General features: G+C 40.6%; 1 protein-coding gene across 1 annotated transcript in view; it reads right to left on the reverse strand.

Annotated features, from left to right (window-relative positions):
* Positions 1-10,129: 10,129 nt before the first annotated feature.
* Positions 10,130-13,272, reverse strand: part of LOC147887212 (putative UDP-glucuronate:xylan alpha-glucuronosyltransferase 3) — a 71,724-nt gene continuing 68,581 nt past the window's right edge. Inside the window, exons 4-7 of the mRNA XM_087394245.1 lie at positions 12,401-12,613; positions 11,596-12,281; positions 10,945-11,315; positions 10,130-10,723 (exon numbers count right to left, since the gene is read on the reverse strand). Of these exons, the coding sequence (XP_087250371.1) occupies positions 10,130-10,723; positions 10,945-11,315; positions 11,596-12,281; positions 12,401-12,613 (1,864 nt within the window). The remainder of the gene's footprint in view (positions 10,724-10,944; positions 11,316-11,595; positions 12,282-12,400; positions 12,614-13,272) is intronic.

The raw sequence follows: 13,272 nt of genomic DNA on the forward strand, positions 1-13,272 counted from the left end.
TTAAACCATTAAAAGGTCAGAAAAATTTCATCTACACAACAAACAATAGACCAAATCCAGTTCAAGGGACAACTGTTATCCCTCTGAACAATTTCACTGGTACGAAAGGATTGGTGAAAGTCATACTCTATGTTCTGAAGCTCAACAAGAACCTCTTGTCAGTAGGTCAAATGATGGAACACAACTATCGAGTCATCTTCGACGGAGATGAATGCACTATCAAAGACAAATCCGAAAGATGTCAGCAGCTACTAGTAGCAAAAGGTGTCAAGGAAGGATGCTTGTATAGAATGCTAGCTACAGTACCAGATAAGCATGCCATGTTAGCTCAACTGCAACAAATGCCACTATCCGCAAAATGGACAAGAGATATGGTCATGTCAATTTCAAGTACTTGTTAGATCTCAGGAATCAGAATATGGCAATTGGGATTCCAAAGCTATAGTTTCTTGGAAAATTTTGCAAAGCATGCTGCTTCGGCAAACAAAAAGCAAACCAATTTTGGACAAGTACCTCTCGTGCAAGAGGTATTCTTTATTTGATTCATACAAACGTATGGGGTTATGCCCAAACCCACAACATCAATGGTTCACTTTACTACTTGACTTTCATCGACGACTACAACAGATATTGTTAGGTCTACTTTTTGAAAGAGAAATTTGAAGTGTTTTCCAGATTTCAAGAATTCAAAGCCATGGTAGAAAACTAGATAGGCAGATAGATCAAAGTCACGAGATCAAATAAAGGAGGTGAATACATGTCTTCAGCATTCATGAACTTTTGCAAAAGTCACGGTATACGAAGACAATTTACTTGTGCAGATACTCCTCAGTAGAATGCAAGAGCTGAAAGGAATAATGGGACTTTACCAGACAGTGCCAGAGCAATGCTTAGTGAGAAGCATCTTCCAAATGAATACTGGGCAGAAGCAATAGCCACTACAAACTATTTGCTTAATCAGCTTCTGACAGAACTGATACAGGGTATGACTCACATTCACGAATGGGATATCTTTTTGAAGATCTTCTCAGAAAAGGATATTCCACTAATATTATTGAAAGAAAGGCTTGCATGGCACACTTTCACTTGCAAGCTGATCTAACTGTCGAACTATGAGAAAGAGGTGGAACATAAGAGGATTGGAGATGATGACATGGAAGATCTTGATGGCTCCCCGTATAAAGACAAAGGTGATGCAGACGATGACACGGATGATCTTCCTGGTTCACAAGATTATGCAAAGAAATCACAGACACATATCCTGGTATGACCCTTTACTTTTCTTTTACAAGCATTACATTTAACTATAACCTATCAATCTCACAAGCTTTGTATTTTTTACAGATGGCAGAGGGGAAGGAAGAAGAAATGAGTTCACGTGGATTTGAAGTCAGGAAGGCCACAACATTTCCTTCAAGTTTAATTGATATGGTGATTGCTGGAAAAACTGAAAGTGATAACCAATGATAATAGCAATTGATCTTAGAAAAATTCCTTTGTTTATTCTTGTTGTAGGAAAATTCTTGAGCCTCAAAATGAAAAGGTTGATCCTATTGCCCCTCCAGTAAGACAAATGAAATATTTACTGTCAACTACAATTGCGAAAAGCATGCTAGAGGAGAAAATTTTTAAACAATCTAATGCATCGTTGTGCAATAGTGTGTAGACAAACAAAGTTGATGTGAACATAATCCAAGGGGCACTCGATGAGAGTAGAGTGAGTACGAAAGGTTACACATCCATTTTCAATGCAGTATCAACAACCTTGAAAGATCAAAGGACAAAACGTGTGCTCTTACCGAAGCCTGCAAAAGTGTGGAAGTTAAGAGCCTACTCAACTAATAAGCAGATGATTATATTGGAAATTGTATGCATATTGAAGGAGTGTATAGCCTAAAAACTTCATCCTGAAAAGCATAGGAAGAATGCACTTCAAGCAATCGAGAAAGTATTGTTGGACATTGGCCTCCATGGAGGAGATGTTCATATCACAATAGATCTAAAAATATAAAAAAAAGGAAAGGAAGTGCCCATGAAGCCATCTAGTGGTGTAGTGAAGGCTATAAGGTTTTATCACAACCCAAGGCAAGAGAAAACCAAGCAAACAATCACGCTATGTTTCAGAGTGCAATATGGCATATGGAGGCACATAAACATGTGCCATTTAATTAAACATCATGAAGCAAAAGGAATTACACAAACTGTTAAAACAATAGTATGGAAATCCTTAGACAATGTTTTCATACTTTTTGACAAAAAAACTTGGACCAAGAATGATCACCATGCATTAGAGGAGGAACTATAGGCTTTTGGAAAGTCAATGAAAGAAGCTTGGACAACTTGCAACATAGCACATTACATGGTAATAAAATTTCATTCTTTGCTTACTCGCATTTTCTTATGTTATCTCTTAACAACAAAATATGACTTCTTGTTTATTGTAAATGCATCATATTATCTTCCATATTTTGTAAGAAAATATGGATGCCTTGCAATTTGGTCAACTCAAGGAATGGAGAAGTCTCATTACACATCTCGAAATGCATTTTTCTGAGATAAAAATTTTGGAGGAGCATAGAAGTCAAATAGCTCAAAGAAGTTTTTCAATGGTTCTATTAACATATGATACAAAGGTTGCAATGTAGGAAAAAAATGGCGACATCAAAGTCAAACTAGCTTTCAAGATGGCCCAAAAAGAAAGAAGAAGGCAAAGATTGGATAACTCAATTGCTGCATAGAGACATGTGGTATGCATACAATCAAAGACTTTTGTGAAGCACAGGTGGATAGATAGAGCTTAGGAACTTTGTAACAAAATGTACAATGTACAGCTGAGTAGAGCAAAGCAATGACTATATTATGTAAATTTTGCAAATTCAATACATGTACACTTAAGTTCCTAGAGTAAATCAGTGGTTGTATTATGCAAGGTTTGAAATTAAATACAACATACTGTCAAAATTAAAGATACAATATGATTCAAGCTCAGTTGCTACACCTTGCAAGAGTTTGAAAGCTTACTAAAATACAACGTTTGTACAATCACTATACTCAAAACAGTGACTATATGATGCTTGATTTCTCACTATACTGAACTAACTTTCTCTAGCTAAAACTAAAGTCCCTCTTTGCAACTGTAACTGCTAGAATATCTTGAAATCTCATCAATAGGATTGTCTTGCACCTCCACCTTTTCATCTTCCGCCTGCTGCCTCTCTTTCTTTTGAATTGGGTTGTCTTCTTCAGATTGACTGGTGAGTGAATGGCTTTATGTGCAAAAACTGGCTCTCTAAACTTGAAAAGATGGTGTTATCTATGAACATCTAAGTTTAGAGGGCTTGTAATGCCACATGCAAGGGCATAAGTAGTGTAAGCAAGATAATATCTTGCCCTAGAGTATATCTTGCCACGATAGTAGCCAAAAATATTGTAAGCAGAGTATTTTCCCACAAGAATGATCTTTTCCTTCTGTTGGCTGACTTGATCACCTCCCAAGAACTCAATCAAAGTTTTGAAGAACCATATAGATCTTGTCAGAGCTTATATATATAACTTGCCCTAACTTAGCCTAGTCCTCAACTATATATATATATATATATGCCTATGATCTATGAGTAGAATCACTTCTTTAGGAGAAAATCTTGTGTCCATCTCTATGCTCTTTTTCTTCCTCTCAACATGGTATGAAAGCTTCAATACACTCTAGCATGACTCTAAAAAGAAAACAACAAGATTTTTGTTAATCTGACAATGCAATCATTCACAAAATGTTCTTTCTAATCGTTTCGATCACTTGATCACTAGGTTTTGAGTTGATATGCAAAGTTATCAAAGATGCATCATAAATCAACATTGTGATCATGATTGATGAAAATGGCCCACGGTGGCTTGTTCAAAGAGTTTGCACCAATTATTTTGACTAGCTAGATCACGATAATTCAGTTTCAAGTAAGAAAGTTTAGGTTATTTCTTTTTGCTTCCTCCTCTCAATAAAGGTGTTTGGATAGGAAGATGAACACCCATAACCAAACAAGGACTCATTAACATCCATGTGCCACATGTAGACGAGTACTTAAGTAGTTAGCCATATGCCACGTCCTGGTTTAGTACTCAAGCCATATGCCACGTCCTGGTTTAGTACTCAAGCAATTAGCCATATGTGTTCATAAATATTGTCACCCGAACCTTGCCATGTATGCAATAAGTAATCCACAGGTGCCATGGCCAAATGAGTGCTGCTCAACAAGAAATTCATATGTCTTCATCGTAAAAGCCATATAACTATGTGTCACATCCAAACAAGTACTCAATAAGTAATCCATATGCATTTATCATCATGTAATCCCACATGAATATGTGTAACATATAGCTCTAAAAACTGTCTCACCATTGTTTCTTAAATGCCGGTGATAAATTAACAGTTTTGCATAAGAGAGCCTCTTAATAACTGAGAGAGGCTAGCAAGCTAGCCAAGACCTCTCTCCCTTGTCCCACTAGAACTCACAAGGAAGGAATCATCTTCAACATACAACTGCAAAAACCATTCAAGGCATTATGAGTACAAAGATATCAAAAGGCAAGAGATTAGAGGTGATTAGGCTTCATGATTTACTTTTGTGGAAGTTATAGCCCGGTGGTGGTGTCTCTCATCAGCCATGTATGTCATGGCTATGATTCCACTAGGCTGGCATTTAATTACCAACTGCCGCAGTGACCTGCTCACCCACTTCCGGGCTTAGCATGGTCACTACGAGTGCAGTAAAAATTACCAATCAGCGGGCTTGCATGCTTAGGAGAGTACTAGAGTGCATGAAAATGAGGGATTAGAGGTGATTAGGCTTCATGATTTACTTTTTGGAAATTACTGCATGGTGGTGGTGCCTTTCATTAGCCACATATGTCATGGCTATGATTCCATTGGACTGGCAGTTCATTACCAACCAATGCAGTGGCCTCCTCACAGACCACTAGGCCTAAGCATGCATGATCACTATGAGTGCAAGAAAAATTACCAGTCACTAAGTGGCTTGCATGCTCAAGAGAGTACTAGAGTGCATGGTAATGAGGGATTAGAGGTGATTAGGCTTCATGATTTAACTTTGTGGGAATTATTGCTCAGTGGTGGTGGCTTTCATCAGCCACATCTGTCGAGTGGCTACAATTCCACCGGGTTGGCAGTTTAAATTACTAGCCACTACTCACCCACCACTAGGTTAAGCATGCATGATCACTATGAGTGTAGTAAAATTTACGAGTCACTGAGCTCACATGCTCAGTAGAGTACTAGAGGATATGGTAATGAGTGATTATAGCCAAATCTATTGTGGCTATGATTCCACTGGGCTGGCAGTTAAAATTACCAGCCACCGCTCACCCACCACCAGGCTTAAGCATGCATGATCACTACGAGTGTAGTAAAAATTACTAATCACTGGGCTCGCATGCTCATTAGAGACCTAGAGTGCATGGTAATGAGTGATTAGAGCTTCATGATTTACCTTTATGGAAATTACTCCCCGGTGGTAGTGGCTCTCATCAGCCAAGTTTGTCATGGCTAAGATTCCACCGAGCTGAAAGTTAATTACCAGCCACGAGAGTGGTCTGCTCACCTACCACATGGCATTTACTTCATGATTACCAGCCCGTCTGGGGTGGCACCTAAGATTCCACCACGGTGGTCTACAATTAATACAGATGGAACCTCAGGCTCCAACGACCACAATGGCTCAAACTTTATAATATATAAGATTCATGGCATTTGGAATTTTACTACGTTGCTCTCATCCTCCCCTGGTCTGCTACTTTGCTCCACACACTCTGCTACTTTTCTCCACACCCCTTCTCTAGCTCTTTTCCACCCCTGATCTACTTTGCTCCATGCTCCCTCCAACTCTAGTCACTCATCTACTCCCCTTCTCATCTGTTGCTCACCCACTCATCTTCACCATGAGCACTACCAAACTCACTCGATGCTCTGTGATCCCAATGTTATCTGCCTTCTCATATAAGGTCATTGCATTGCACTCAACTGGAGTAGAAATGCTAGTACTAGTGGAGACCCTTCGTTCCCACAGTCAATTCCCCCCACATCTGCATGTCACCACCTTAGATGACATGCTCACAAAGGGCCTCTTTATGGCTATGTTGTATGGGTTCCCCCTAGATGATGATGAAGGCCTCAGTATTTTTAGAGCAGGGTACTCTCGACTTGGTGGGGGGCCGTAATCTGAGTCCTAGCAATGTGCATGGTCTTTGGCCTCTCCATCGTATCCTCCTTTGGCTCCCTAAAAATTTTTAATGCAACAAGCTAGATTGGTGAAAAACTGATTTGTAATAATTTTCTCTTACTCAAAGGCTCTCAGCAATGGCTAGATGCAATCTTCTAGCCTCTAAGGCTCTCAATGATCTTTTGGCTCACTAGATGTAATGTTTTGGTCTCTAAGGCTCTCAGCAATTGCTCAATTTTATTAAATTTATGTAATCTCTTTTTGTTCAATTTGAGGCTCTCAGTATGCACTGTTGTTAACTTTTATATTTGAATGGTTATGGTTGCTAAGCTATAATCAACTTTGCCCTTTAAGGCTCTCAGCAATTGCCAAGTTTTTATAAATGTAAGATCCTCTTTCAATTCTAGCTCGATATAAGTTTTTAATTTTTATATAACCTGTTATTGGACGTAGATGTACATTTGTAATCTCTTTTGCTTAATTTTTACTCGATAAATCATATTATTTTCCTCATTTATATTTATGCAACAAGAACTATAATACCATAAAGAAGGACTACAATTTCCTTGGTTTATGACAAAAATAGCACTAAAATAACTCCAACAACACACCGTTGTGGTTGCATCGAGATACATCTAGAAAAATACAATTAGACTTTCAAAAAATGCAATTGACGATATGGCCCTTGACGGGTAGGGGCAAGGGCCATATCGACATGCATTATACAATCTTTAGGATGCCACTGGATAGAAATGGCATGTCGATATGGCCCTTGCCCCTAAAGGGGACTCCTCAAGGGCCATATCGTCAATTGCATTTGGCTTGGTTACACAATGGAATACATTTTCCTTGGTACACAAATAGATAACTCCAAGAACCAGTGCGGTGGCTGTCATAGATCTCCTTTTATTTGCCAGCGTGCTGGTCAACATAGACCTCCTCCTATAATACATAAAAATAGGTAACGGCATTATAACTCTAAGAACCAACGTGGTGGTCTCTCCAAGACAACCTTGAATTCAGGGCAATGACAGGTCGTTAGGCCAGAGATTAGTTGAGGAGATGCTCAAAATGATAGATTGTGTCTCATTATTACACCAAAAACTAGCAAGGCGGTCCCTCCAAGCCAACCTATGATTTGTATGGGCTGCAGGCAAAGATGCGGCAAAAGGCTGCACAATGGCAGGTGGTTAGCCAGAGACTACACTACAGCGGTGCTGAGAATGATAGATTGCATCTAATTATTATACCAAGAACCATCGCGGTGGTCTCTCCAAGCCAACTTTCAATTTTTATGATCTGCATGGGTGCAATGCCCATTGACAGGTAGCAAAGCTGTGCCAAAAGGCTATGCCATGATAAGTGGTCAGGCGGTTTAGGCCAAAGACTGTGCTGCATGAAGCAATGTAGAGATGCTGTGTGTCGAGCTATGCGGTGTTCAAAATAAATAGATTGTGTCTCATTATTATGCCAATGCACCTTGATGACGTCGCAAAAAATTTTGGCAAGAGCGCAGGTCAGTGCAAAATTCAAATATTCACCCAGAAGTGCATCACGTCACGGCCCCCAAATGGCCCGGAAAATAGTTCCACAATTGGCCACACCCAAGCAAATGTTGACCCCATCATCTCGAATGGCTTCTTTATCTATTTGCAAATGTGTGTGGACCTTGTATAGTCTCGACCCTAGTCATTTGACTAAGTTTCTTACCGAATGCCAATGTCTAGGATGTGGATCTTATGCTGAGAACATGAGTATATTGATTTCGGATAGCGTAAGAATATTACCTGATATGGGGTTGATGCTTTGACATTGGGTGGATGGAGGTGTTTCAAATAGACCATCTAGAAGGCACAAATCATCGTGTAGCAGTGCAACATGTTATAAAGTGTCATTACTGCCTAAGTCTATTGATGTAAATTGTTCAAAGAAAGTAAGAATTAGGATCTTGAGTCATGATGTGATTGCTAGAATGGGACCTCTTTGGCCCTTTCCTAGAGCTACCAAATGGAAACTTTTATGTTGTGTTCACCAAAGACTTAACTAGACGGTGCAAAGCAAAAGCATTACAAGATTCTTCGGCCAACTCGATTGTAAGTGTCCTCCTCAAGAATGCAATCCCTTGCCATATCTGCACCAACATAATCCTCTTTGACCAAGGCACAAAGTTTAATTCTAAAGTCATGCAAATCAGCACAGAGGAACTAGGTGTAAAAGTCGAGTTTGCAAGCCCCTGCCACCCATAAACAAATGGGCTCATGGAAGACTGAGTAAAACCATAAAGAAAACGTTGTCCATGTATCTTTATCCTCTGCCTTTAGTAGAAAGCTCAACAAAAATGAGCTCATTCAAATCCCTCAATAGATGTGACTTGACTTTTCCCCTGGAGTCCCATAAAGCCACTTACCTCGATGCTACCAAGATGCCATAGCATCAAATGGTTCTTTCACTTGCCTCGATGCTGCCAAGATGCCATATCATTAAATGGTCCTTTCACTTGCAAAAGCAACTTATCATTAGATTAACAATTCTAAAAACCCTCAAAATTGAACAAAAATTCCAACCAAAGCAGTACAAGATGCGAAGACAGACCCTAATGTGAATGAACACACATAAGCGGTTGGCAGAAGTAGACCAACTACAAGTTATATTGCATGCATGAGATCTAGGTGGTTGATGAACAAAAGTCTTACTCTATGTTGTCTTCATGTCTCATCTATGTCATCACCATTTTATTAGTTGTGAGTATGCCAAAACACACATGAGTTCTAATCTATCTTCAAAAATCAAGTTTTGAATTCTAGCTATTGAATTGATGTTTCTATCAACATTTTTCCAGACATTGTCAAAGGTTTATTCCATTAAGATTTTCAATTTTATTTAGATGTCACTGATTATGTTGCCAAAGATATCGATGCTCATTTCAATGCCTCTCAAACTTGAAGATTATTTCCAAGTTTATAATTTTCTAAGTAAGAAGCATTCGAAATTGAACTGTTTTGTAATGGTGGTACTTTTAAACTTGACGTTTTGAAAAGGCTATAGAGTTTCACCTTCTTGATAAAGTAGCAAAAATGGACACCATGTTGAATGGGTCTTAGAAGGTTTTGGCCAAAGCATTAGCATTATGAATTAAGTTCATCTTAGCTCAGGAGCTCCATCCATGCCAATATGGATTTCTACATGGCCACAACATCCAACGAGGCAATGAGGAGGCAATCCAATGGCTATTGATTACTCTCTCACTTAGAATAAATAGTTTTAACTCTTGAATCTGGATTTGGAAAAGGCGTATGACAAAATGAGCTTGACCTTCATTTTGAGAGTTTTAAACAAGCTCGGGTCTGAAGCTCAAGTTTGGCACTGAGTTTTGCAGGATCATTAATACCTTGTTTTTGAACACAACTACCACACTATCACTTACAATGGGTACATGTTTGAGTCATTCCCAATCAGGGAGGCGAATGCATTTGTAATCTTGTGTCTATCTTGTAAAAAAGATGACTTCTTACAACTTTAATGAGGACACAAAAACATCCATAGTCCACATTATAAGGTTTTGTAAAATGTAAATGACTCTATGCTCCACATTATAGGGAGTATTTTGGATCCAAATATTGATTTCAATTGGTTAAGTATATTGTCTATTGCCTTTATTCGATAAGTCCAAGTGTCTAAATTGATGAAGAGTTTTATAGGTGATCACATCAAAATCTAAGAAATTCAATTTACATTTAAATAGACATGATAAATCAAAGTATTAATTTTGTCAACAATTTTTTGTTTTACAATTATTGCATCTGTTACTAGTCTAATACACTATTAGCCTGAGGGTGAGAGGGAGGTGAGAGTGTTATTAGAATTCTTAGAATGATGCAATCTATATGAGGCAATCCATGTGCTTAAGCCGAGACGTAGTGGTAAAGGAAGCGAGGATCGGAGATGCTCCTTTGCCAGTGGAAGCGGGGGTCAGAAAGGGGGCTGGATGTAGATGGTTGTGAAGAGAGTTGGGCAGAGAGTGAGCGGGCTGAGGTCAAGGCGGTGCTCTGTTTGGGGGAGAGAGCACAAAGGTGGGCGACCGAGAGGTGGGACAAGAGGGTGTCATGGAAGGCCCACCAAGAAGCATGGGCAGTGTCACTAGCAAAGCGGCGGTGGTGGGGGAAGTCCCAGTTACAATCATAGTCACGGAAGCAAAGCCAAGGTTTGATGCCAAGGAAGTGCAACACGTAGAGGGGAGGGGAAGGGCCGAGCATGACAGAGGAGGAGAAGAGCTCGGTGTTTTCTGGGGAGGAGGACATAAAGTATTTGAGGAAGTTCATGCGATGAGGAAGACGATGCCACCACGTGAAGATCTCATTCAGAAAGCCTTGGTCACCTCCGTTATAGGAGACGATCTCATCCACTTTGCTCATGAGTAGCTCGAACATGCATCCCGATGGTTCCACCACCATCACTCCAGAATTGAATATCATCTCTGCATTCTGTGTCGCCATCAGCTGAAGTGTTCACAAAAAACCAAGGTATGTGAATGGCAAATTTTGGAAAGTAAATAGAAGGTTTTAAAAACTGCAAATTTTTGGGAGGTTTTTGAATTTGTTAAGCAAAATGTTTTCTTTTCTTGTTGTGAACAATCGTGCCTTGCGTTTAAAATTTTGAACTTGAAGGTGGTTGTATGTGAAGAAAAAATGTTTTCTGTGAACAACGAAATGAAATTTACCTCATCCTCCAGGAAGAGAAAATCCATGTTCCTCCATACCAACACATCTGCATCCATGAATATCACCTTCTCGTACCTCTCGAGTTGCCATAGCCTTAGCTTGCTGTAATTCCACCTGTTGTAGCTCTTTCGATCCGCCCTAGGATTTCGGATCCTCTCTATCGGTTCTACTATCCAGCCCGCTGCCTCCAACCCCTGCCGCTTATCACCAGAGATGTTATCGTCTACTAGAATCACCATGTCCCGCGTCGAGCCCGTCCGCCGGATGCTTTGAGCCAGTGCAATGGCTCCGCAGACGTAGAGATCTGCTGAGTGCAGGATTGTTGCGTAGGCTTCTCGTTTGGCATTCGAGTCGTGGGCAGGCCCGGGAGCTGCAACACATTCGATGGTCGATGTTTAGGAAATCCGATAAGCGCCGCGTATGGTGGCGACCAGATCGACGCACAGAAACTCGCGAACACTCAAGGAGACCACACAACTATACCGTATACTCAAAGCTTCACTCCGGGGAGAAATCCAGTATCAGTCGATGACAATCAGAGTTGCAAAAAATCTCCGTGAAGCTATAGTCTATAGATCATTGAGGGGCCATGATTCTCATCCTCTAATCGGGGAAGAAGTTACAAGTAAGAAGGAAGTTCAGTAACTTACATTTCGTGTTCAACGGCACCGCAACCTCACATGATCCGACAGGCAGCGCCAACTTCCTCCTCATCTTTGGGAGGTTGACTGCGTACAGCCAAAGATCCCCAGTCTTTGCGAGCAGCTCTCTGCAATTGAAGAGATTGGGCACTGGCAGACACTCGCTCAATAGGAGCACATGTGTACTGTGTGTATTCACTGCAATGTTTGCAGCTGCAAGCTGCAGATGAAGTCGATCTACATCCCTTGCCCAATCTTCAGATTTCTCACAAGGTACCCTTGCAACAAGCACGTCCAATGTGGTGCCCGCTTTGATTGTTGGCATTGGAAGCGATGGGCATTTGGGTTTCCCGTACAATTCCTCCTCGTCGATCCATCCTGGATAGAGATGTTTCCAAGTCAAGTTTCTGTCTGCATGCTCGAATTCGAAGACCAATGGAGCGATTTCTGTGAATGAAACCCATGGATACTTAGTCGCGCCGTCCTCTTCAAAATTAAGGAGCCCGATCTTCAAATGCCCACGGGCATCCTCGGCTACAGACGCAAGCAAGGATTCTAGCTGATCCCAGTATGACGGTAGCCGACTGGAAGATCGGAACCACCCCAAGTTCTCTTTTGTCTTCAATGGTTGATTCTCGCCGCTACTCTCAGAGCTACTCTCCCACATCAAGGCTACCTGCTTTACGCGCCCGAAACTGCACGGAATAATATTATACACAATCAGTCCTTCTACTGTAATCCACTGCAATTTTCAACATAGCTAGCACCAACCTCGATTGATAGGACTTCTCAGTAACGCAGGAGTTGATCATACCTCGCGTTCCAGTGCTGTTGTGCTGTGACCAGAAGGTCACGCTCAGATTCGAAGGAGACGATCGGAAATGTCACTATTAGAAACGCCGTCAGGAACAGGAGTAAAAAAAGAACTAACTTTAGCCTAAGATGCAATGTCACCTGTTTTTCTATTCCTCGAAAGAAATCAGAGAACCGTACAAACTTATTTCTCTCGCCATTTTCCTCACCCTCTCTGCACACAAATCAAAACAAGAATCAGAAGAATATTCAGCACAAAGACAGGTAGAAACAAATATGTCAATCAATTCAGAAGAATCTTGAAAGAGGACACGATCTGCATGAGATGGGAAAGCTCGATTCAGCCTGAATTAATGGAGATCCAACAGGGTCAATCCACCCTGTAGATATTGCTGTGAACATTAGCTAAGCTCACCCTTTATACATTTTCTTTTAGAATAAGACAATAAACGTTCACAAACGCCCCACACTACAAGTTCGTCCGCCTGCTCTTTCGGTGGCGTTGGAGCATCTCTCGTCACTATCTTCCTGAACTCCTTGCTTAGCAGTATTATCGTCAATAGGCGAATCTTCCAGGTGTGAGAGTTTTGTTCATCAAATCTATCCAACAAACGAAGAATTGATGGCTCCACATCGTTTTTTTAGAAAACGCTCCACTAGAGCCCTGGCCCCTTAGTTTCTTCGCGGGCGTACGCAAATCAATGGCAATCTTCACCCACCATGATTCAATTGCAGCATTACTTAATCACTTCATTCTTTGTCGACGTCAGGCCCACGAAGAAGTTAGAGCTCTTACACCATGTACAAATTAGACGTTAAGTTAGACCTCTTACACCATCTACAAATTAGACGTTTAAAGATCTTAAGCATAGA

Source organism: Dipteris shenzhenensis, chromosome 23 (genome assembly GCF_047967505.1).
Source record: "Dipteris shenzhenensis isolate YYH24624 ecotype China chromosome 23, Dip_SZ_1.0, whole genome shotgun sequence".
NCBI classification, from domain to species: domain Eukaryota; kingdom Viridiplantae; phylum Streptophyta; class Polypodiopsida; order Gleicheniales; family Dipteridaceae; genus Dipteris; species Dipteris shenzhenensis.